The sequence below is a fragment of the Salvelinus fontinalis genome, chromosome 27 (genome assembly GCF_029448725.1).
Source record: "Salvelinus fontinalis isolate EN_2023a chromosome 27, ASM2944872v1, whole genome shotgun sequence".
Classification (NCBI taxonomy): Eukaryota; Metazoa; Chordata; class Actinopteri; order Salmoniformes; family Salmonidae; genus Salvelinus; species Salvelinus fontinalis.
Genome location: NC_074691.1, coordinates 3100805 through 3122892, shown reverse-complemented (window position 1 = coordinate 3122892; position 22088 = coordinate 3100805). Strand labels below are relative to the sequence as shown.

Here is a 22088-nt window from a genome sequence, read left to right as displayed (position 1 = left end):
AGGTCGGTGGGAGAGAGAGACAGAGAGCGACAGGGTTAGGTCGGTGGGAGAGAGACAGAGAGCGACAGGGTTAGGTCGGTGGGAGAGAGAGACAGAGAGCGACAGGGTTAGGTCGGTGGGAGAGAGAGACAGAGAGCGACAGGGTTAGGTCGGTGGGAGAGAGAGACAGAGAGCGACAGGGTTAGGTCGGTGGGAGAGAGACAGGGTTAGGTCGGTGGGAGAGAGAGACAGAGAGCTACAGGGTTAGGTCGGTGGGAGAGAGAGACAGAGAGCTACAGGGTTAGGTCGGTGGGAGAGAGAGACAGAGAGCTACAGGGTTAGGTCGGTGGGAGAGAGACAGAGAGCGACAGGGTTAGGTCGGTGGCAGAGAGAGACAGAGAGACAGGGTTAGGTCGGTGGGAGAGAGAGACAGAGAGCGACAGGGTTAGGTCCGTGGGAGAGAGAGACAGAGAGCGACAGGGTTAGGTCGGTGGGAGAGAGACAGGGTTAGGTCGGTGGGAGAGAGAGACAGAGAGCGACAGGGTTAGGTCGGTGGGAGAGAGAGACAGAGAGCGACAGGGTTAGGTCGGTGGGAGAGAGAGACAGAGAGCGACAGGGTTAGGTCGCTGGGAGAGAGAGACAGAGAGCGATAGGGTTAGGTCGGTGGGAGAGAGACAGGGTTAGGTCAGTGGGAGAGAGACAGAAAGCGACAGGGTTAGGTCGGTGGGAGAGAGTGACAGAGAGCGACAGGGTTAGGTCGGTGGGAGAGAAAGACAGAGAGCGACAGGCTTAGGTCGGTGGGAGAGAGAGACAGAGAGCGACAGGGTTAGGTCGGTGGGAGAGAGCGACAGGGTTAGGTCGGTGGGAGAGAGCGACAGGGTTAGGTCGGTGGGAGAGAGACAGGGTTAGGTCGGTGGGAGAGAGACAGGGTTAGGTCGGTGGGAGAGAGACAGGGTTAGGTCGGTGGGAGAGAGACAGGGTTAGGTCGGTGGGAGAGAGACAGGGTTAGGTCGGTGGGAGAGAGACAGGGTTAGGTCGGTGGGAGAGAGAGACAGAGAGCGACAGGGTTAGGTCGGTGGGAGAGAGAGACAGAGAGCGACAGGGTTAGGTCGGTGGGAGAGAGAGACAGAGAGCGACAGGGTTAGGTCGGTGGGAGAGAGAGACAGAGAGCGACAGGGCTAGGTCGGTGGGAGAGAGAGACAGAGAGCGACAGGGTTAGGTCGGTGGGAGAGAGAGACAGAGAGCGACAGGGTTAGGTCGGTGGGAGAGAGACAGGGTTAGGTCGGTGGGAGAGAGAGACAGAGAGCTACAGGGTTAGGTCGGTGGGAGAGAGAGACAGAGAGCTACAGGGTTAGGTCGGTGGGAGAGAGACAGAGAGCGACAGGGTTAGGTCGGTGGCAGAGAGAGACAGAGAGACAGGGTTAGGTCGGTGGGAGAGAGAGACAGAGAGCGACAGGGTTAGGTCCGTGGGAGAGAGAGACAGAGAGCGACAGGGTTAGGTCGGTGGGAGAGAGAGACAGAGAGCGAGACACAGAGAGAGACAGAGAGAGAGTGACAGGGTTAGGTCGGTGGGAGAGAGACAGAGAGCGGCAGGGTTAGGTCGGTGGGAGAGAGACAGAGAGCGACAGGGTTAGGTCGGTGGGAGAGAGAGACAGAGAGCGACAGGGTTAGGTCGGTGGGAGAGAGAGACAGAGAGCGACAGGGTTAGGTCGGTGGGAGAGAGAGACAGAGAGCGACAGGCTTAGGTCGGTGGGAGAGAGAGACAGAGAGCGACAGGGTTAGATCGGTGGGAGAGAGAGAGAGAGCGACAGGGTTAGGTCGGTGGGAGAGAGAGACAGAGAGCGACAGGGTTAGGTCGGTGGGAGAGAGAGACAGAGAGCGACAGGGTTAGGTCGGTGGGAGAGAGACAGGGTTAGGTCGGTGGGAGAGAGACAGGGTTAGGTCGGTGGGAGAGAGAGACAGAGAGCGACAGGGTTAGGTCGGTGGGAGAGAGAGAAAGAGAGCGACAGGGTTAGGTCGGTGGGAGAGAGACATACAGAGAGAGAGACACAGAGAGAGACAGAGAGAGTGTGACAGGGTTAGGTCGGTGGGAGAGAGACAGAGAGCGACAGGGTTAGGTCGGTGGGAGAGAGAGACAGAGAGCGACAGGGTTAGGTCGGTGGGAGAGAGAGACAGAGAGCGACAGGGTTAGGTCGGTGGGAGAGAGAGACAGAGAGCGACAGGCTTAGGTCGGTGGGAGAGAGAGACAGAGAGCGACAGGGTTAGGTCGGTGGGAGAGAGAGACAGAGAGCGACAGGGTTAGGTCGGTGGGAGAGAGAGACAGAGAGCGACAGGGTTAGATCGGTGGGAGAGAGAGACAGAGAGCGACAGGGTTAGGTCGGTGGGAGAGAGAGACAGAGAGCGACAGGGTTAGGTCGGTGGGAGAGAGACAGGGTTAGGTCGGTGGGAGAGCGACAGGGTTAGGTCGGTGGGAGAGAGAGACAGAGAGCGACAGGGTTAGATCGGTGGGAGAGAGAGACAGAGAGCGACAGGGTTAGGTCGGTGGGAGAGAGAGACAGAGAGCGACAGGGTTAGGTCGGTGGGAGAGAGAGACAGAGAGCGATAGGGTTAGGTCGGTGGGAGAGAGACAGGGTTAGGTCAGTGGGAGAGAGACAGAAAGCGACAGGGTTAGGTCGGTGGGAGAGAGTGACAGAGAGCGACAGGGTTAGGTCGGTGGGAGAGAGAGACAGAGAGCGACAGGCTTAGGTCGGTGGGAGAGAGAGACAGAGAGCGACAGGGTTAGGTCGGTGGGAGAGAGCGACAGGGTTAGGTCGGTGGGAGAGAGCGACAGGGTTAGGTCGGTGGGAGAGAGCGACAGGGTTAGGTCGGTGGGAGAGAGACAGGGTTAGGTTGGTGGGAGAGAGACAGGGTTAGGTCGGTGGGAGAGAGACAGGGTTAGGTCGGTGGGAGAGAGAGACAGAGAGCGACAGGGTTAGGTCGGTGGGAGAGAGAGACAGAGAGCGACAGGGTTAGGTCGGTGGGAGAGAGAGACAGAGAGCGACAGGGTTAGGTCGGTGGGAGAGAGAGACAGAGAGCGACAGGGTTAGGTCGGTGGGAGAGAGAGACAGAGAGCGACAGGGTTAGGTCGGTGGGAGAGAGACAGGGTTAGGTCGGTGGGAGAGAGAGACAGAGAGCTACAGGGTTAGGTCGGTGGGAGAGAGAGACAGAGAGCTACAGGGTTAGGTCGGTGGGAGAGAGACAGAGAGCGACAGGGTTAGGTCGGTGGCAGAGAGAGACAGAGAGACAGGGTTAGGTCGGTGGGAGAGAGAGACAGAGAGCGACAGGGTTAGGTCCGTGGGAGAGAGAGACAGAGAGCGACAGGGTTAGGTCGGTGGGAGAGAGAGACAGAGAGCGACAGGGTTAGGTCGGTGGGAGAGAGAGACAGAGAGCGACAGGGTTAGGTCGGTGGGAGAGAGAGACAGAGAGCGACAGGGTTAGGTCGGTGGGAGAGAGAGACAGAGCGACAGTGTTAGGTTGGTGGGAGAGAGACAGAGAGAGAGAGACACAGAGAGAGACAGAGAGAGAGTGACAGGGTTAGGTCGGTGGGAGAGAGACAGAGAGCGTCAGGGTTAGGTCGGTGGGAGAGAGACAGAGAGCGACAGGGTTAGGTCGGTGGGAGAGAGAGACAGAGAGCGACAGGGTTAGGTCGGTGGGAGAGAGAGACAGAGAGCGACAGGGTTAGGTCGGTGGGAGAGAGAGACAGAGAGCGACAGGCTTAGGTCGGTGGGAGAGAGAGACAGAGAGCGACAGGGTTAGGTCGGTGGGAGAGAGAGACAGAGAGCGACAGGGTTAGATCGGTGGGAGAGAGAGACAGAGAGCGACAGGGTTAGGTCGGTGGGAGAGAGAGACAGAGAGCGACAGGCTTAGGTCGGTGGGAGAGAGAGACAGAGAGCGACAGGGTTAGGTCGGTGGGAGAGAGAGACAGAGAGCGACAGGGTTAGATCGGTGGAAGAGAGAGACAGAGAGCGACAGGGTTAGGTCGGTGGGAGAGAGAGACAGAGAGCGACAGGGTTAGGTCGGTGGGAGAGAGACAGGGTTAGGTCGGTGGGAGAGAGACAGGGTTAGGTCGGTGGGAGAGAGAGACAGAGAGCGACAGGGTTAGGTCAGTGGGAGAGAGACAGAAAGCGACAGGGTTAGGTCGGTGGGAGAGAGAGACAGAGAGCGACAGGGTTAGGTCGGTGGGAGAGAGAGACAGAGAGCGACAGGGTTAGGTCGGTGGGAGAGAGAGACAGAGAGCGACAGGGTTAGGTCGGTGGGAGAGAGAGACAGAGAGCGACAGAGAGAGAGTGACAGGGTCAGGTCGGTGGGAGAGAGACAGACAGAGAGAGAGACACAGAGAGAGACAGAGAGAGAGTGACAGGGTTAGGTCGGTGGGAGAGAGACAGAGAGCGTCAGGGTTAGGTCGGTGGGAGAGAGACAGAGAGCGACAGGGTTAGGTCGGTGGGAGAGAGAGACAGAGAGCGACAGGGTTAGGTCGGTGGGAGAGAGAGACAGAGAGCGACAGGGTTAGGTCGGTGGGAGAGAGAGACAGAGAGCGACAGGGTTAGATCGGTGGGAGAGAGAGACAGAGAGCGACAGGGTTAGGTCGGTGGGAGAGAGAGACAGAGAGCGACAGGGTTAGGTCGGTGGGAGAGAGACAGGGTTAGGTCGGTGGGAGAGCGACAGGGTTAGGTCGGTGGGAGAGAGAGACAGAGAGCGACAGGGTTAGATCGGTGGGAGAGAGAGACAGAGAGCGACAGGGTTAGGTCGGTGGGAGAGAGAGACAGAGAGCGACAGGGTTAGGTCGGTGGGAGAGAGAGACAGAGAGCGATAGGGTTAGGTCGGTGGGAGAGAGACAGGGTTAGGTCAGTGGGAGAGAGACAGAAAGCGACAGGGTTAGGTCGGTGGGAGAGAGTGACAGAGAGCGACAGGGTTAGGTCGGTGGGAGAGAGAGACAGAGAGCGACAGGCTTAGGTCGGTGGGAGAGAGAGACAGAGAGCGACAGGGTTAGGTCGGTGGGAGAGAGCGACAGGGTTAGGTCGGTGGGAGAGAGCGACAGGGTTAGGTCGGTGGGAGAGAGCGACAGGGTTAGGTCGGTGGGAGAGAGACAGGGTTAGGTCGGTGGGAGAGAGACAGGGTTAGGTCGGTGGGAGAGAGACAGGGTTAGGTCGGTGGGAGAGAGAGACAGAGAGCGACAGGGTTAGGTCGGTGGGAGAGAGAGACAGAGAGCGACAGGGTTAGGTCGGTGGGAGAGAGAGACAGAGAGCGACAGGGTTAGGTCGGTGGGAGAGAGAGACAGAGAGCGACAGGGTTAGGTCGGTGGGAGAGAGAGACAGAGAGCGACAGGGTTAGGTCGGTGGGAGAGAGACAGGGTTAGGTCGGTGGGAGAGAGAGACAGAGAGCTACAGGGTTAGGTCGGTGGGAGAGAGAGACAGAGAGCTACAGGGTTAGGTCGGTGGGAGAGAGACAGAGAGCGACAGGGTTAGGTCGGTGGCAGAGAGAGACAGAGAGACAGGGTTAGGTCGGTGGGAGAGAGAGACAGAGAGCGACAGGGTTAGGTCCGTGGGAGAGAGAGACAGAGAGCGACAGGGTTAGGTCGGTGGGAGAGAGAGACAGAGAGCGACAGGGTTAGGTCGGTGGGAGAGAGAGACAGAGAGCGACAGGGTTAGGTCGGTGGGAGAGAGAGACAGAGAGCGACAGGGTTAGGTCGGTGGGAGAGAGAGACAGAGCGACAGTGTTAGGTTGGTGGGAGAGAGACAGACAGAGAGAGAGACACAGAGAGAGACAGAGAGAGAGTGACAGGGTTAGGTCGGTGGGAGAGAGACAGAGAGCGTCAGGGTTAGGTCGGTGGGAGAGAGACAGAGAGCGACAGGGTTAGGTCGGTGGGAGAGAGAGACAGAGAGCGACAGGGTTAGGTCGGTGGGAGAGAGAGACAGAGAGCGACAGGGTTAGGTCGGTGGGAGAGAGAGAGAGAGCGACAGGCTTAGGTCGGTGGGAGAGAGAGACAGAGAGCGACAGGGTTAGGTCGGTGGGAGAGAGAGACAGAGAGCGACAGGGTTAGATCGGTGGGAGAGAGAGACAGAGAGCGACAGGGTTAGGTCGGTGGGAGAGAGAGACAGAGAGCGACAGGCTTAGGTCGGTGGGAGAGAGAGACAGAGAGCGACAGGGTTAGGTCGGTGGGAGAGAGAGACAGAGAGCGACAGGGTTAGATCGGTGGGAGAGAGAGACAGAGAGCGACAGGGTTAGGTCGGTGGGAGAGAGAGACAGAGAGCGACAGGGTTAGGTCGGTGGGAGAGAGACAGGGTTAGGTCGGTGGGAGAGAGACAGGGTTAGGTCGGTGGGAGAGAGAGACAGAGAGCGACAGGGTTAGGTCAGTGGGAGAGAGACAGAAAGCGACAGGGTTAGGTCGGTGGGAGAGAGAGACAGAGAGCGACAGGGTTAGGTCGGTGGGAGAGAGAGACAGAGAGCGACAGGGTTAGGTCGGTGGGAGAGAGAGACAGAGAGCGACAGGGTTAGGTCGGTGGGAGAGAGAGACAGAGAGCGACAGGGTTAGGTCGGTGGGAGAGAGAGACAGAGAGCGACAGAGAGAGAGTGACAGGGTCAGGTCGGTGGGAGAGAGACAGACAGAGAGAGAGACACAGAGAGAGACAGAGAGAGAGTGACAGGGTTAGGTCGGTGGGAGAGAGACAGAGAGCGTCAGGGTTAGGTCGGTGGGAGAGAGACAGAGAGCGACAGGGTTAGGTCGGTGGGAGAGAGAGACAGAGAGCGACAGGGTTAGGTCGGTGGGAGAGAGAGACAGAGAGCGACAGGGTTAGGTCGGTGGGAGAGAGAGACAGAGAGCGACAGGCTTAGGTCGGTGGGAGAGAGAGACAGAGAGCGACAGGGTTAGGTCGGTGGGAGAGAGAGACAGAGAGCGACAGGGTTAGATCGGTGGGAGAGAGAGACAGAGAGCGACAGGGTTAGGTCGGTGGGAGAGAGAGACAGAGAGCGACAGGCTTAGGTCGGTGGGAGAGAGAGACAGAGAGCGACAGGGTTAGGTCGGTGGGAGAGAGAGACAGAGAGCGACAGGGTTAGATCGGTGGGAGAGAGAGACAGAGAGCGACAGGGTTAGGTCGGTGGGAGAGAGAGACAGAGAGCGACAGGGTTAGGTCGGTGGGAGAGAGACAGGGTTAGGTCGGTGGGAGAGAGACAGGGTTAGGTCGGTGGGAGAGAGAGACAGAGAGCGACAGGGTTAGGTCAGTGGGAGAGAGACAGAAAGCGACAGGGTTAGGTCGGTGGGAGAGAGAGACAGAGAGCGACAGGGTTAGGTCGGTGGGAGAGAGAGACAGAGAGCGACAGGGTTAGGTCGGTGGGAGAGAGAGACAGAGAGCGACAGGGTTAGGTCGGTGGGAGAGAGAGACAGAGAGCGACAGGGTTAGGTCGGTGGGAGAGAGAGACAGAGAGCGACAGGGTTAGGTCGGTGGGAGAGAGAGACAGAGAGCGACAGGGTTAGGTCGGTGGGAGAGAGAGACAGAGAGCGACAGGGTTAGGTCGGAGGGAGAGAGAGACAGAGAGCGACAGGGTTAGGTCGGTGGGAGAGAGAGACAGAGAGCGACAGGGTTAGGTCGATGGGAGAGAGACAGAGCGACAGTGTTAGGTTGGTGGGAGAGAGACAGACAGAGAGAGAGACACAGAGAGAGACAGAGAGAGAGTGACAGGGTTAGGTCGGTGGGAGAGAGACAGAGAGACAGTGTTAGGTTGGTGGGAGAGAGACAGACAGAGAGAGAGACACAGAGAGAGACAGAGAGAGAGTGACAGGGTTAGGTCGGTGGGAGAGAGACAGAGAGCGACAGGGTTAGGTCGGTGGGAGAGAGACAGAGAGCGACAGGGTTAGGTCGGTGGGAGAGAGAGACAGAGAGCGACAGGGTTAGGTCGGTGGGAGAGAGAGACAGAGAGCGACAGGGTTAGGTCGGTGGGAGAGAGACACAGAGAGCGACAGGGTTAGGTCGGTGGGAGAGAGAGACAGAGAGCGACAGGGTTAGGTCGGTGGGAGAGAGAGACAGAGAGCGACAGGGTTAGGTCGGTGGGAGAGAGAGACAGAGAGTGACAGGGTTAGGTCGATGGGAGAGAGACAGAGCGACAGTGTTAGGTTGGTGGGAGAGAGACAGACAGAGAGAGAGACACAGAGAGAGACAGAGAGAGAGTGACAGGGTTAGGTCGGTGGGAGAGAGACAGAGAGACAGTGTTAGGTTGGTGGGAGAGAGACAGACAGAGAGAGAGACACAGAGAGAGACAGAGAGAGAGTGACAGGGTTAGGTCGGTGGGAGAGAGACAGAGAGCGACAGGGTTAGGTCGGTGGGAGAGAGACAGAGAGCGACAGGGTTAGGTCGGTGGGAGAGAGAGACAGAGAGCGACAGGGTTAGGTCGGTGGGAGAGAGAGACAGAGAGCGACAGGGTTAGGTCGGTGGGAGAGAGAGACAGAGAGCGACAGGCTTAGGTCGGTGGGAGAGAGAGACAGAGAGCGACAGGGTTAGGTCGGTGGGAGAGAGAGACAGAGAGCGACAGGGTTAGGTCGGTGGGAGAGAGAGACAGAGAGCGACAGGGTTAGGTCGGTGGGAGAGAGAGACAGAGAGCGACAGGGTTAGATCGGTGGGAGAGAGAGACAGAGAGCGACAGGGTTAGGTCGGTGGGAGAGAGAGACAGAGAGCGACAGGGTTAGGTCGGTGGGAGAGAGAGACAGAGAGCGACAGGGTTAGGTCGGTGGGAGAGAGAGACAGAGAGCGACAGGGTTAGGTCGGTGGGAGAGAGACAGGGTTAGGTCGGTGGGAGAGAGACAGGGTTAGGTCGGTGGGAGAGAGACAGGGTTAGGTCGGTGGGAGAGAGACAGGGTTAGGTCGGTGGGAGAGAGAGACAGAGAGCGACAGGGTTAGGTCGGTGGGAGAGAGAGACAGAGAGCGACAGGGTTAGGTCGGTGGGAGAGAGAGACAGAGAGCGACAGGGTTAGGTCGGTGGGAGAGAGAGACAGAGAGCGATAGGGTTAGGTCGGTGGGAGAGAGACAGGGTTAGGTCAGTGGGAGAGAGACAGAAAGCGACAGGGTTAGGTCGGTGGGAGAGAGTGACAGAGAGCGACAGGGTTAGGTCGGTGGGAGAGAGAGACAGAGAGCGACAGGGTTAGGTAGGTGGGAGAGAGCGACAGGGTTAGGTCGGTGGGAGAGAGACAGGGTTAGGTCGGTGGGAGAGCGACAGGGTTAGGTCGGTGGGAGAGAGAGACAGAGAGCGACAGGGTTAGGTCGGTGGGAGAGAGAGACAGAGAGCGACAGGGTTAGGTCGGTGGGAGAGAGAGACAGAGAGCGACAGGGTTAGGTCGGTGGGAGAGAGAGACAGAGAGCGACAGGGTTAGGTCGGTGGGAGAGAGAGACAGAGAGCGACAGGGTTAGGTCGGTGGGAGAGAGAGACAGAGAGCGACAGGGTTAGGTCGGTGGGAGAGAGAGACAGAGAGCGACAGGGTTAGGTCGGTGGGAGAGAGAGACAGAGAGCGACAGGGTTAGGTCGGTGGGAGAGAGAGACAGACAGAGAGCGACAGGGTTAGGTCGGTGGGAGAGAGAGACAGAGAGCGACAGGGTTAGGTCGGTGGGAGAGAGAGACAGAGAGCGACAGGGTTAGGTCGGTGGGAGAGAGAGACAGAGAGCGACAGGGTTAGGTCGGTGGGAGAGAGAGACAGAGAGCGACAGGGTTAGGTCGATGGGAGAGAGACAGAGCGACAGTGTTAGGTTGGTGGGAGAGAGACAGACAGAGAGAGAGACACAGAGAGAGACAGAGAGAGAGTGACAGGGTTAGGTCGGTGGGAGAGAGACAGAGAGCGACAGGGTTAGGTCGGTGGGAGAGAGACAGAGAGCGACAGGGTTAGGTCGGTGGGAGAGAGAGACAGAGAGCGACAGGGTTAGGTCGGTGGGAGAGAGAGACAGAGAGCGACAGGCTTAGGTCGGTGGGAGAGAGAGACAGAGAGAGACAGGGTTAGGTCGGTGGGAGAGAGAGACAGAGAGCGACAGGGTTAGGTCGGTGGGAGAGAGAGACAGAGAGCGACAGGCTTAGGTCGGTGGGAGAGAGAGACAGAGAGCGACAGGGTTAGGTCGGTGGGAGAGAGAGACAGAGAGCGACGTGGTTAGGTCGGTGGGAGAGAGAGACAGAGAGCGACAGGGTTAGGTCGGTGGGAGAGAGACAGAGAGCGACAGGGTTAGGTCGGTGGGAGAGAGACAGGGTTAGGTCAGTGGGAGAGAGACAGAGAGAGACAGGGTTAGGTCAGTGGGAGAGCGACAGGGTTAGGTCGGTGGGAGAGCGACAGGGTTAGGTCAGTGGGTGTAAGTTCTCCTAACCTGCTGCGTAAGTTCTCCTAACCTGCTGCGTAAGTTCTCCTAACCTGCTGCGTAAGTTCTCCTAACCCGCTACGTTAATTATCCTAACCTGCTGCGTAAGTTCTCCTAACCCACTACGTTAATTATCCTAACCTGCTGCGTAAGTTCTCCTAACCCACTATGTTAATTATCCTAACCTGCTACGTAAGTTCTCCTAACCCACTACGTTAATTATCCTAACCTGCTGCGTAAGTTCTCCTAACCCACTACGTTAATTATCCTAACCTGCTGCGTAAGTTCTCCTAACCCGCTACGTTAATTATCCTAACCTGCTGCGTAAGTTCTCCTACCCCACTACGTTAATTATCCTAACCTGCTGCGTAAGTTCTCCTAACCCACTACGTTAATTATCCTAACCTTCTGAGTAAGTTCTCCTAACCCGCTACGTTAATTATCCTAACCTGCTGCGTAAGTTCTCCTAACCCACTACGTTAATTATCCTAACCTGCTGCGTAAGTTCTCCTAACCCGCTACGTTAATTATCCTAACCTGCTACGTAAGTTCTCCTAACCCACTACATTAATTATCCTAACCTGCTGCGTAAGTTCTCCTAACCCACTATGTTAATTATCCTAACCTGCTGCGTAAGTTCTCCTAACCCACTACGTTAATTCTCCTAACCTGCTGCGTAAGTTCTCCTAACCTGCTGCGTAAGTTCTCCTAACCCGCTGCGTAAGTTCTCCTAACCCGCTGCGTAAGTTCTCCTAACCCGCTGCGTAAGTTCTCCTAACCTGCTGCGTAAGTTCTCCTAACCTGCTGCGTAAGTTCTCCTAACCCGCTGCGTAAGTTCTCCTAACCTGCTGCGTAAGTTCTCCTAACCCACTACGTTAATTATCCTAACCTGCTGCGTAAGTTCTCCTAACCCACTATGTTAATTATCCTAACCTGCTGCGTAAGTTCTCCTACCCCACTACGTTAATTATCCTAACCTGCTGCGTACGTTCTCCTAGCCCGCTACGTTAATTATCCTAACCTGCTGCGTAAGTTCTCCTAACCCACTATGTTAATTATCCTAACCTGCTGCGTAAGTTCTCCTAACCCGCTACGTTAATTATCCTAACCTGCTGCGTAAGTTCTCCTAACCCGCTACGTTAATTATCCTAACCTGCTGCGTAAGTTCTCCTAAGCCACTACGTTAATTATCCTAACCTGCTGCGTAAGTTCTCCTAAGCCACTACGTTAATTATCCTAACCTGCTGCGTAAGTTCTCCTAAGCCACTACGTTAATTATCCTAACCTGCTGCGTAAGTTCTCCTAACCCACTACGTTAATTATCCTAACCTGCTGCGTAAGTTCTCCTAACCCACTACGTTAATTATCCTAACCTGCTGCGTAAGTTCTCCTAACCCACTACGTTAATTATCCTAACCTGCTGCGTAAGTTCTCCTAACCCGCTACGTTAATTATCCTAACCTGCTGCGTAAGTTCTCCTAACCCACTATGTTAATTATCCTAACCTGCTACGTAAGTTCTCCTAACCCGCTACGTTAATTATCCTAACCTGCTGCGTAAGTTCTCCTAAGCCACTATGTTAATTATCCTAACCTGCTGCGTAAGTTCTCCTAACCCACTACGTTAATTATCCTAACCTGCTGCGTAAGTTCTCCTAACCCACTACGTTAATTATCCTAACCTGCTGCGTAAGTTCTCCTAACCCACTACGTTAATTATCCTAACCTGCTGCGTAAGTTCTCCTAACCCGCTACGTTAATTATCCTAACCTGCTGCGTAAGTTCTCCTAACCCGCTACGTTAATTATCCTAACCTGCTGCGTAAGTTCTCCTAACTCACTACGTTAATTATCCTAACCTGCTGCGTAAGTTCTCCTAACCCACTACGTTAATTATCCTAACCTGCTGCGTAAGTTCTCCTAACCCACTACGTTAATTATCCTAACCTGCTGCGTAAGTTCTCCTAACCCGCTACGTTAATTATCCTAACCTGCTGCGTAAGTTCTCCTAACCCGCTACGTTAATTATCCTAACCTGCTGCGTAAGTTCTCCTAACCCACTACGTTAATTATCCTAACCTGCTGCGTAAGTTCTCCTAACCCGCTACGTTAATTATCCTAACCTGCTGCGTAAGTTCTCCTAACCCACTACGTTAATTATCCTAACCTGCTGCGTAAGTTCTCCTAACCCACTACGTTAATTATCCTAACCTGCTGCGTAAGTTCTCCTAACCCGCTACGTTAATTATCCTAACCTGCTGCGTAAGTTCTCCTAACCCACTACGTTAATTATCCTAACCTGCTGCGTAAGTTCTCCTAAACCGCTACGTTAATTATCCTAACCTGCTGCGTAAGTTCTCCTAACCCGCTACGTTAATTATCCTAACCTGCTGCGTAAGTTCTCCTAACCCACTACGTTAATTATCCTAACCTGCTGCGTAAGTTCTCCTAACCCACTACGTTAATTATCCTAACCTGCTGCGTAAGTTCTCCTAACCCGCTACGTTAATTATCCTAACCTGCTGCGTAAGTTCTCCTAACCCGCTACGTTAATTATCCTAACCTGCTGCGTAAGTTCTCCTAACCCGCTACGTTAATTATCCTAACCTGCTGCGTAAGTTCTCCTAACTCACTATGTTAATTATCCAAACCTGCTGCGTAAGTTCTCCTAACCCACTACGTTAATTATCCTAACCTGCTGCGTAAGTTCTCCTAACCCACTACGTTAATTATCCTAACCTGCTGCGGAAGTTCTCCTAACCCACTATGTTAATTATCCTAACCTGCTACGTAAGTTCTCCTAACCCGCTACGTTAATTATCCTAACCTGCTGCGTAAGTTCTCCTAAGCCACTATGTTAATTATCCTAACCTGCTGCGTAAGTTCTCCTAACCCACTACGTTAATTATCCTAACCTGCTGCGTAAGTTCTCCTAACCCGCTACGTTAATTATCCTAACCTGCTGCGTAAGTTCTCCTAATCCACTACGTTAATTATCCTAACCTGCTGCGTAAGTTCTCCTAACCCACTACGTTAATTATCCTAACCTGCTGCGTAAGTTCTCCTAACCCGCTACGTTAATTATCCTAACCTGCTGCGTAAGTTCTCCTAACCCACTATGTTAATTATCCTAACCTGCTACGTAAGTTCTCCTAACCCGCTACGTTAATTATCCTAACCTGCTGCGTAAGTTCTCCTAAGCCACTATGTTAATTATCCTAACCTGCTGCGTAAGTTCTCCTAACCCACTACGTTAATTATCCTAACCTGCTGCGTAAGTTCTCCTAACCCACTACGTTAATTATCCTAACCTGCTGCATAAGTTCTCCTAACCCACTACGTTAATTATCCTAACCTGCTGCGTAAGTTCTCCTAACCCGCTACGTTAATTATCCTAACCTGCTGCGTAAGTTCTCCTAACCCGCTACGTTAATTATCCTAACCTGCTGCGTAAGTTCTCCTAACCCGCTACGTTAATTATCCTAACCTGCTGCGTAAGTTCTCCTAACTCACTACGTTAATTATCCAAACCTGCTGCGTAAGTTCTCCTAACCCACTACGTTAATTATCCTAACCTGCTGCGTAAGTTCTCCTAAGCCACTATGTTAATTATCCTAACCTGCTGCGTAAGTTCTCCTAACCCACTACGTTAATTATCCTAACCTGCTGCGTAAGTTCTCCTAACCCGCTACGTTAATTATCCTAACCTGCTGCGTAAGTTCTCCTAACCCACTACGTTAATTATCCTAACCTGCTGCGTAAGTTCTCCTAACCCGCTACGTTAATTATCCTAACCTGCTGCGTAAGTTCTCCTAACCCACTACGTTAATTATCCTAACCTGCTGCGTAAGTTCTCCTAACCCACTACGTTAATTATCCTAACCTGCTGCGTAAGTTCTCCTAACCCGCTACTTTAATTATCCTAACCTGCTGCGTAAGTTCTCCTAACCCACTACGTTAATTATCCTAACCTGCTGCGTAAGTTCTCCTAAACCGCTACGTTAATTATCCTAACCTGCTGCGTAAGTTCTCCTAACCCGCTACGTTAATTATCCTAACCTGCTGCGTAAGTTCTCCTAACCCACTACGTTAATTATCATAACCTGCTGCGTAAGTTCTCCTAACCCACTACGTAAATTATCCTAACCTGCTGCGTAAGTTCTCCTAACCCACTACGTTAATTATCCTAACCTGCTGCGTAAGTTCTCCTAACCCGCTACGTTAATTATCCTAACCTGCTGCGTAAGTTCTCCTAACCCGCTACGTTAATTATCCTAACCTGCTGCGTAAGTTCTCCTAACCCGCTACGTTAATTATCCTAACCTGCTGCGTAAGTTCTCCTAACTCACTATGTTAATTATCCAAACCTGCTGCGTAAGTTCTCCTAACCCACTACGTTAATTATCCTAACCTGCTGCGTAAGTTCTCCTAACCCACTACGTTAATTATCCTAACCTGCTGCGTAAGTTCTCCTAACCCACTACGTTAATTATCCTAACCTGCTGCGTAAGTTCTCCTAACCCACTACGTTAATTATCCTAACCTGCTGCGTAAGTTCTCCTAACCCGCTACGTTAATTATCCTAACCTGCTGCGTAAGTTCTCCTAATCCACTACGTTAATTATCCTAACCTGCTGCGTAAGTTCTCCTAACCCACTACGTTAATTATCCTAACCTGCTGCGTAAGTTCTCCTAACCCGCTACGTTAATTATCCTAACCTGCTGCGTAAGTTCTCCTAACCCACTACGTTAATTATCCTAACCTGCTGCGTAAGTTCTCCTAACCCGCTACGTTAATTATCCTAACCTGCTGCGTAAGTTCTCCTAACCCGCTACGTTAATTATCCTAACCTGCTGCGTAAGTTCTCCTAACCCGCTACGTTAATTATCCTAACCTGCTGCGTACGTTTTCCTAACCCGCTACGTTAATTATCCTAACCTGCTGCGTAAGTTCTCCTAACCCGCTACGTTAATTATCCTAACCTGCTGCGTACGTTTTCCTAACCCGCTACGTTAATTATCCTAACCTGCTGCGTAAGTTCTCCTAACCCGGCTATGAAAAGCCAATTCGTAGCTGTATACCATCTAATCAAAACTGTGTTTTGCTACAAATAGAAATGCTTTGCTCATATCCCAACCAACCAGACACCACAACTCCCTCAACAGCAACATCATGAAGAAGTGATTCTATCAACAAAGCTCCTGGGTAGGAATGTTAGCCTCTATGATTAAAGACAGAGACACACACAGACACACAGGACTGGGCGTCAGCCTGTCTTTGATGGAAGAGGGACAGGGCTGACTCAACAGATCCTACAGAGTGGAGACAGACTTCATTAAATGAATGAGAGACTGGCACCAGAGATCCTGGTCTATACATGTTTGTACATTCATGGGAGAAATGTGCGGGTTTCTTGCCAAATTAATGGGAAAGATGAGCAATGCTACCCATTGTAGCAGGATATACCGACAACATACACATTTAGCTTGACTGTTGAGGTAAGACTTGAGTGAACTGTCCCTTTAACGACTCTGTGTGTGAGTAAAATGTGCTTTAGGGGGGAAGATTCTGACCATATCAGTTATAATAATCCAACATTAGCTATCAATCATTCATTAAGGCCATTGAAGCGTCATAGAGCTTTTTACAGTGCTCTCAGGTCCACTCTCAATCTGAATGTAGTAAGAGGACCACAGTCTCAGGTGATTAAGGTTAAGGTTAATGCTAGTTAGCACATGGAAAAAGACTAGTACTATGAAATAAAAGATCTCACCCTGACACTTACCAAAGGAGTGGTTGATGACCTCAAACAGAGCAAAGTAGCTGGCCGTTATGCTGTCCATTTCTACTTTCATGACCACAGCCTGTGGGAGAGTGGGAAAGGCCTGTGCATTAACAAGGAGGCCTGTGCATTAACAAGGAGGCCTGTGCATTAACAAGGAGGCCTGTGCATTAACAAGGAGGCCTGTGCATTAACAAGGAGGCCTGTGCATTAACAAGGAGGCCTGTGCATTAACAAGGAGGCCTGTGCATTAACAAGGAGGCCATTTACATTCCAGCCTAGAATTGTTTAATGTGGGTCCAAGTGGTAACCAAGGTGTGAGGGTGTGGCCTGATGGTCCTGCGGACTAGGTGTGAGGGTGTGGCCTGATGGTCCTGGGGACTAGGTGTGAGGGTGTGGCCTGATGGTCCTGGGGACTAGGTGTGAGGGTGTGGCCTGATGGTCTTGGGGACTAGGTGTGAGGGTGTGGCCTGATGGTCCTGGGGACTAGGTGTGAGGGTGTGGCCTGATGGTCCTGGGGACTAGGTGTGAGGGTGTGGCCTGATGGTCTTGGGGACTAGGTGTGAGGGTGTGGCCTGATGGTCCTGGGGACTAGGTGTGACGATGTATATGTGAGGGCTGTATGTGTAACTAGAGGTTAGGGGTGCATTACCTGGTAGACCTGGTCAGTAGTACAGTTCTTGCGGACTCGGACTGTGACGGTGGTTTTATCAGGCATGGCTATCCTCAACTCCACATCTGATACACCGTTATAGTTCTACGGAGAATGGGGGATGGCAAGAGATGACTTACGGCCAGGCGGGTGAGAAGGCGGTTACAGGACCACTCATAGGCCAGACATGCACAGACAAACACAGTGTAGACAGAGTTGGAAAAGCAGGAGAGGAAACCAAAAAGAAGAATAAAGGACAGATGCCAGCCCCATCTCACACACCACACATCCCAGAGGATAGGATGAGAGGAGAGAGAACAGCAGAGAGAACAAGAGAGAAAGAGTCTAAAACAAGAATACATCTTAGAGAGAGGAATAAGAAAACACACTCAGAATGACATGCTTACCTCATCAGACTCAGACAGAAACTCCTGCATGACATCACTCTCCCCAATCACCCTCACTGAACACACTGTGAAGAGAGAAGGAAGAATGGGCAGCAGGATGGTGGAAAGGAGGGGAGAGAGAAGGTAGAAACACTGAGAAAGGCAGATCCATTGTAGACACTCCCATGAGCCTCTATGAGTAGCCTGTTATCCTGACCTTCTCTACCTCCTCTCTAAGACACTCCCATGAGCCTCTATGAGTAGCCTGTTATCCTGACCATCTCTACCTCCTCTCTAAGACACTCCCATGAGCCTCTATGAGTAGCCTGTTATCCTGACCATCTCTACCTCCTCTCTAAGACACTCCCATGAGCCTCTATGAGTAGCCTGTTATCCTGACCATCTCTACCTCCTCTCTAAGACACTCCCATGAGCCTCTATGAGTAGCCTGTTATTCTGACCATCTCTACCTCCTCTCTAAGACACTCCCATGAGCCTCTATGAGTAGCCTGTTATCCTGACCATCTCTACCTCCTCTCTAAGACACTCCCATGAGCCTCTATGAGTAGCCTGTTATTCTGACCATCTCTACCTCCTCTCTAAGACACTCCCATGAGCCTCTATGAGTAGCCTGTTATCCTGACCATCTCTACCTCCTCTCTAAGACACTCCCATGAGCCTCTATGAGTAGCCTGTTATCCTGACCTTCTCTACCTCCTCTCTAAGACACTCCCATGAGCCTCTATGAGTAGCCTGTTATCCTGACCATCTCTACCTCCTCTCTAAGACACTCCCATGAGCCTCTATGAGTAGCCTGTTATCCTGACCATCTCTACCTCCTCTCTAAGACACTCCCATGAGCCTCTATGAGTAGCCTGTTATCCTGACCATCTCTACCTCCTCTCTAAGACACTCCCATGAGCCTCTATGAGTAGCCTGTTATTCTGACCATCTCTACCTCCTCTCTAAGACACTCCCATGAGCCTCTATGAGTAGCCTGTTATCCTGACCATCTCTACCTCCTCTCTAAGACACTCCCATGAGCCTCTATGAGTAGCCTGTTATTCTGACCATCTCTACCTCCTCTCTAAGACACTCCCATGAGCCTCTATGAGTAGCCTGTTATCCTGACCATCTCTACCTCCTCTCTAAGACACTCCCATGAGCCTCTATGAGTAGCCTGTTATCCTGACCATCTCTACCTCCTCTCTAAGACACTCCCATGAGCCTCTATGAGTAGCCTGTTATCCTGACCATCTCTACCTCCTCTCTAAGACACTCCCATGAGCCTCTATGAGTAGCCTGTTATCCTGACCATCTCTACCTCCTCTCTAAGACACTCCCATGAGCCTCTATGAGTAGCCTGTTATCCTGACCATCTCTACCTCCTCTCTAAGACACTCCCATGAGCCTCTATGAGTAGCCTGTTATCCTGACCATCTCTACCTCCTCTCTAAGACACTCCCATGAGCCTCTATGAGTAGCCTGTTATCCTGACCATCTCTACCTCCTCTCTAAGACACTCCCATGAGCCTCTATGAGTAGCCTGTTATCCTGACCATCTCTACCTCCTCTCTAAGACACTCCCATGAGCCTCTATGAGTAGCCTGTTATCCTGACCATCTCTACCTCCTCTCTAAGACACTCCCATGAGCCTCTATGAGTAGCCTGTTATCCTGACCATCTCTACCTCCTCTCTAAGACACTCCCATGAGCCTCTATGAGTAGCCTGTTATCCTGACCATCTCTACCTCCTCTCTAAGACACTCCCATGAGCCTCTATGAGTAGCCTGTTATCCTGACCATCTCTACCTCCTCTCTAAGACACTCCCATGAGCCTCTATGAGTAGCCTGTTATCCTGACCATCTCTACCTCCTCTCTAAGACACTCCCATGAGCCTCTATGAGTAGCCTGTTATCCTGACCATCTCTACCTCCTCTCTAAGACACTCCCATGAGCCTCTATGAGTAGCCTGTTATCCTGACCATCTCTACCTCCTCTCTAAGACACTCCCATGAGCCTCTATGAGTAGCCTGTTATCCTGACCATCTCTACCTCCTCTCTAAGACACTCCCATGAGCCTCTATGAGTAGCCTGTTATCCTGACCATCTCTACCTCCTCTCTAAGACACTCCCATGAGCCTCTATGAGTAGCCTGTTATCCTGACCATCTCAAATCCTTTCCTTTTCACATTTCTTCTTCCTCCTCCTCCATTCATGTATTGCATCAACTTCCACCTTCTTCTAGTTATCCCTCCTCCGTCTCTCATTCCACCCTTTCTATCACCTTTCCAAAGGGTTTTTACTCCATATTTCTCTGGCCTAATCTTTCTCCCCCCTCTCACCTTTCTCCAGGTATTCCTCCAGTCCCCTGCGTCTAGCGTCTAGTTGTTGTTCAGACAGGGAGAAGGGCCATTTGCCAGGTATTTTGGGGAAGGCGTAGTTGGCAAACTCTCTCTTCAGGTTCTGGTTGAGGATAGCAAACTCCCTGTACCTCTTAGAGCACAGCTGTCTGCCTGCCATGTACACATTGTACACCTGCAAACAGAGACACACAGTTGAAATATACTTTAGGCATTTTTATTAAATTGAACCTTTATTTAACTAGGCAAGTCAGTTAAGAACAAATTCTTATTTACAATGACGGCCTAGGAACAGTGGGTTAACTGCCTTGTTCAGGGGCAGAATGGCAGATTTTTACCGTGTCAGCTCGGGGATTCGATCTAGCAAACTTTTGGTTACTGGCCCAACGCTCCAACCACTAGGCTACCTGCGGCAATACCTACATGTTATGTAAATCTTTCCTCAGTCATTTTATCTCTCCCTCCCTCTCTCCCCTGGTTGCGTTCAGTGTATTTGCATGTTGGGACAGATGAGGACAGGTTGTTCGCACCACTCCTTCCCTCTCTCCCCTGGTTGCGTTCAGTGTATTTGCATGTTGGGACAGATGAGGACAGGTTGTTCGCACCACTCCTTCCCTCTCTCCCCCCCCCCCCCTTCCTTTCTTTCTCCTTCCGTCCATCTACTCACCACAAACCTCTCCTGGTTGAGTTCAGCGTGTTTGTATGTGGGGACGGAGATAGGGACGGCCTGTTTGTCGCTGTAGTCGTAGCAGGACTGGGCTGAGCCGTCGTCTCCAGGGTCCAGACAGTCAGCCTCCTGGGGAGGTACAGACAGCACGGCCAGCATCAGCTCCATCTCCCCCGCACGGATCAGATCCACCACCTGCTTATGGGTCGCCCCCTCTACGTTCACACTATTACTGAGAGGAGAGAGGGAGAGAGAGAGATAGGCAGATACAGGGAGGTAGAGATTGAATATTCATTCATTATTGGGCTCGGGTATACTGAGTCATCATTGCAAATGAGCAGCAGCGCTCATACATAATTTGAAACTAGCATTGGTTCTTTCTGCCTAAAATGAATTGTGTTGACGTTTCTTGCTGCCTAGTCAGTGTGTGTCTTGGTGTGAGTGGACAAACCCTCTTGTATAACAGTGATCATCCTATATTAAGTGCCAGTCTGAGTGTGTCTGGGAGTGAATGGACGAGCCCTCTTGTATAACAGTGATCATCATATATTAAGTGAATGGACGAGCCCTCTTGTATAACAGTGATCATCATATATTAAGTGAATGGACGAGCCCCTCTTGTATAACAGTGATCATCCTATATTAAGTGAATGGACGAGCCCCTCTTGTATAACAGTGATCATCATATATTAAGTGAATGGATGAGCCCTCTTGTATAACAGTGATCATCATATATTAAGTGAATGGACGAACCCCTCTTGTATAACAGTGATCATCATATATTAAGTGAATGGACGAACCCCCTCGTATAACAGTGATCATCATATATTAAGGGTCAGTCAGTAGACGTCATGATAAGGCTGTCAGCAGGTCTAATGTTCACCTCAGCCGGAACTCTGACGTCTCCCATGGCAACGGGGTCACAGTGGGTTCGCGTCACTCAGATGACTGTGCGTCAGAGCATGAGCTAGTAAGCTGGACTTGTGACCTCTGCAGGGACTCTGTGTGTGTGTGTGTGTGTGTGTGTGTGTGTGTGTGTGTGTGTGTGTGTGTGTGTGTGTGTGTGTGTGTGTGTGTGTGTGTGTGTGTGAGTGAGAGAGAGAGAGACTGGGCCACTCAGATGACAGCGTGTCAGGGCATGAGACTGTGTGTGTGTGTGTGTGTGTGTGTAAGCAGCAGGAGTGCTGACGTCTGCACTGCAGCAGCCTATAGTAAATATTACAGTTACCAACTGTAGTTAGGCTCACAGTTCACACAGTAGAAACTATTGATACAGAAGAACCCAATCCTACCTTGAGGATACACATGATGTCAATGTGATATTTCTGTATAAGTTCACAGGAAAATATATGACAAAGTAGCCCTTTGCCTAATAAACCCAGGCTATCTATCATGTTACATCAGTAATTTAGAGGAACAGAAAGCAAAGGTTACAGCATCAACACAACACTGCCAGACAGACCACCTGAAGTGGAGATGCTCCACAAGCACTGCAGCTAACACTGAGGAAGACACTGGTGACATAAAACAAACAGCTCAGACTGATAACAGACATTGACAGAGATACACACACTCCAATGTTTCACCAAGGAAACGGACAGTGTGCGCACAGCCGGCACAACTCCTAATCAGTGTGTGTGGGTAGAGAACACAGTAGGTCTATTCTGTAATCTGTAGCCTTATGCGTCCAGACATGTTGATCACTGCATGTATCCCTTACAGGTGTTAAAAAACACAGACTCATTTCCTTAAATCACTACTCTCTAGGCTGGCTAATGTTTAACTGAAAGCTGCTGAGGTAGTCATACCACACACACACCAGACAGAGACAAACACACACACACGGAAAGACAGACAAAAACACTTCCAAGTCTTTCTCCAGTCTAGTCTGGTTAGAA

At 51.9% G+C, this 22088-nt stretch overlaps 1 protein-coding gene and 3 long non-coding RNA genes across 5 annotated transcripts in view; 3 read left to right on the top strand and 1 right to left on the bottom strand.

The window, feature by feature from the left end:
• Positions 1 to 22088, bottom strand: part of LOC129824869 (sorting nexin-27-like) — a 52407-nt gene that overhangs the window by 20589 nt on the left and 9730 nt on the right. For both annotated transcript variants that reach the window (XM_055884406.1, XM_055884405.1), the window contains exons 2-6: positions 20191 to 20422; positions 19506 to 19698; positions 17181 to 17245; positions 16774 to 16878; positions 16125 to 16203 (exon numbers count right to left, since the gene is read on the bottom strand). In XM_055884406.1, coding sequence (XP_055740381.1) covers positions 16125 to 16203; positions 16774 to 16878; positions 17181 to 17245; positions 19506 to 19698; positions 20191 to 20422 — 674 coding nt within the window. The remainder of the gene's footprint in view (positions 1 to 16124; positions 16204 to 16773; positions 16879 to 17180; positions 17246 to 19505; positions 19699 to 20190; positions 20423 to 22088) is intronic.
• Positions 1817 to 2826, top strand: LOC129824871 (uncharacterized). The gene is made up of 4 exons (XR_008754799.1): positions 1817 to 1870; positions 2062 to 2244; positions 2418 to 2615; positions 2762 to 2826. It is a non-coding gene; the product is annotated as an uncharacterized LOC129824871 (long non-coding RNA).
• LOC129824870 (uncharacterized) lies at positions 3192 to 5246 on the top strand. Its single transcript, XR_008754798.1, has 4 exons — positions 3192 to 3236; positions 3592 to 3922; positions 4665 to 4862; positions 5063 to 5246. It is a non-coding gene; the product is annotated as an uncharacterized LOC129824870 (long non-coding RNA).
• Positions 5439 to 7150, top strand: LOC129824872 (uncharacterized). Its single transcript, XR_008754800.1, has 3 exons — positions 5439 to 5483; positions 5841 to 6280; positions 6704 to 7150. It is a non-coding gene; the product is annotated as an uncharacterized LOC129824872 (long non-coding RNA).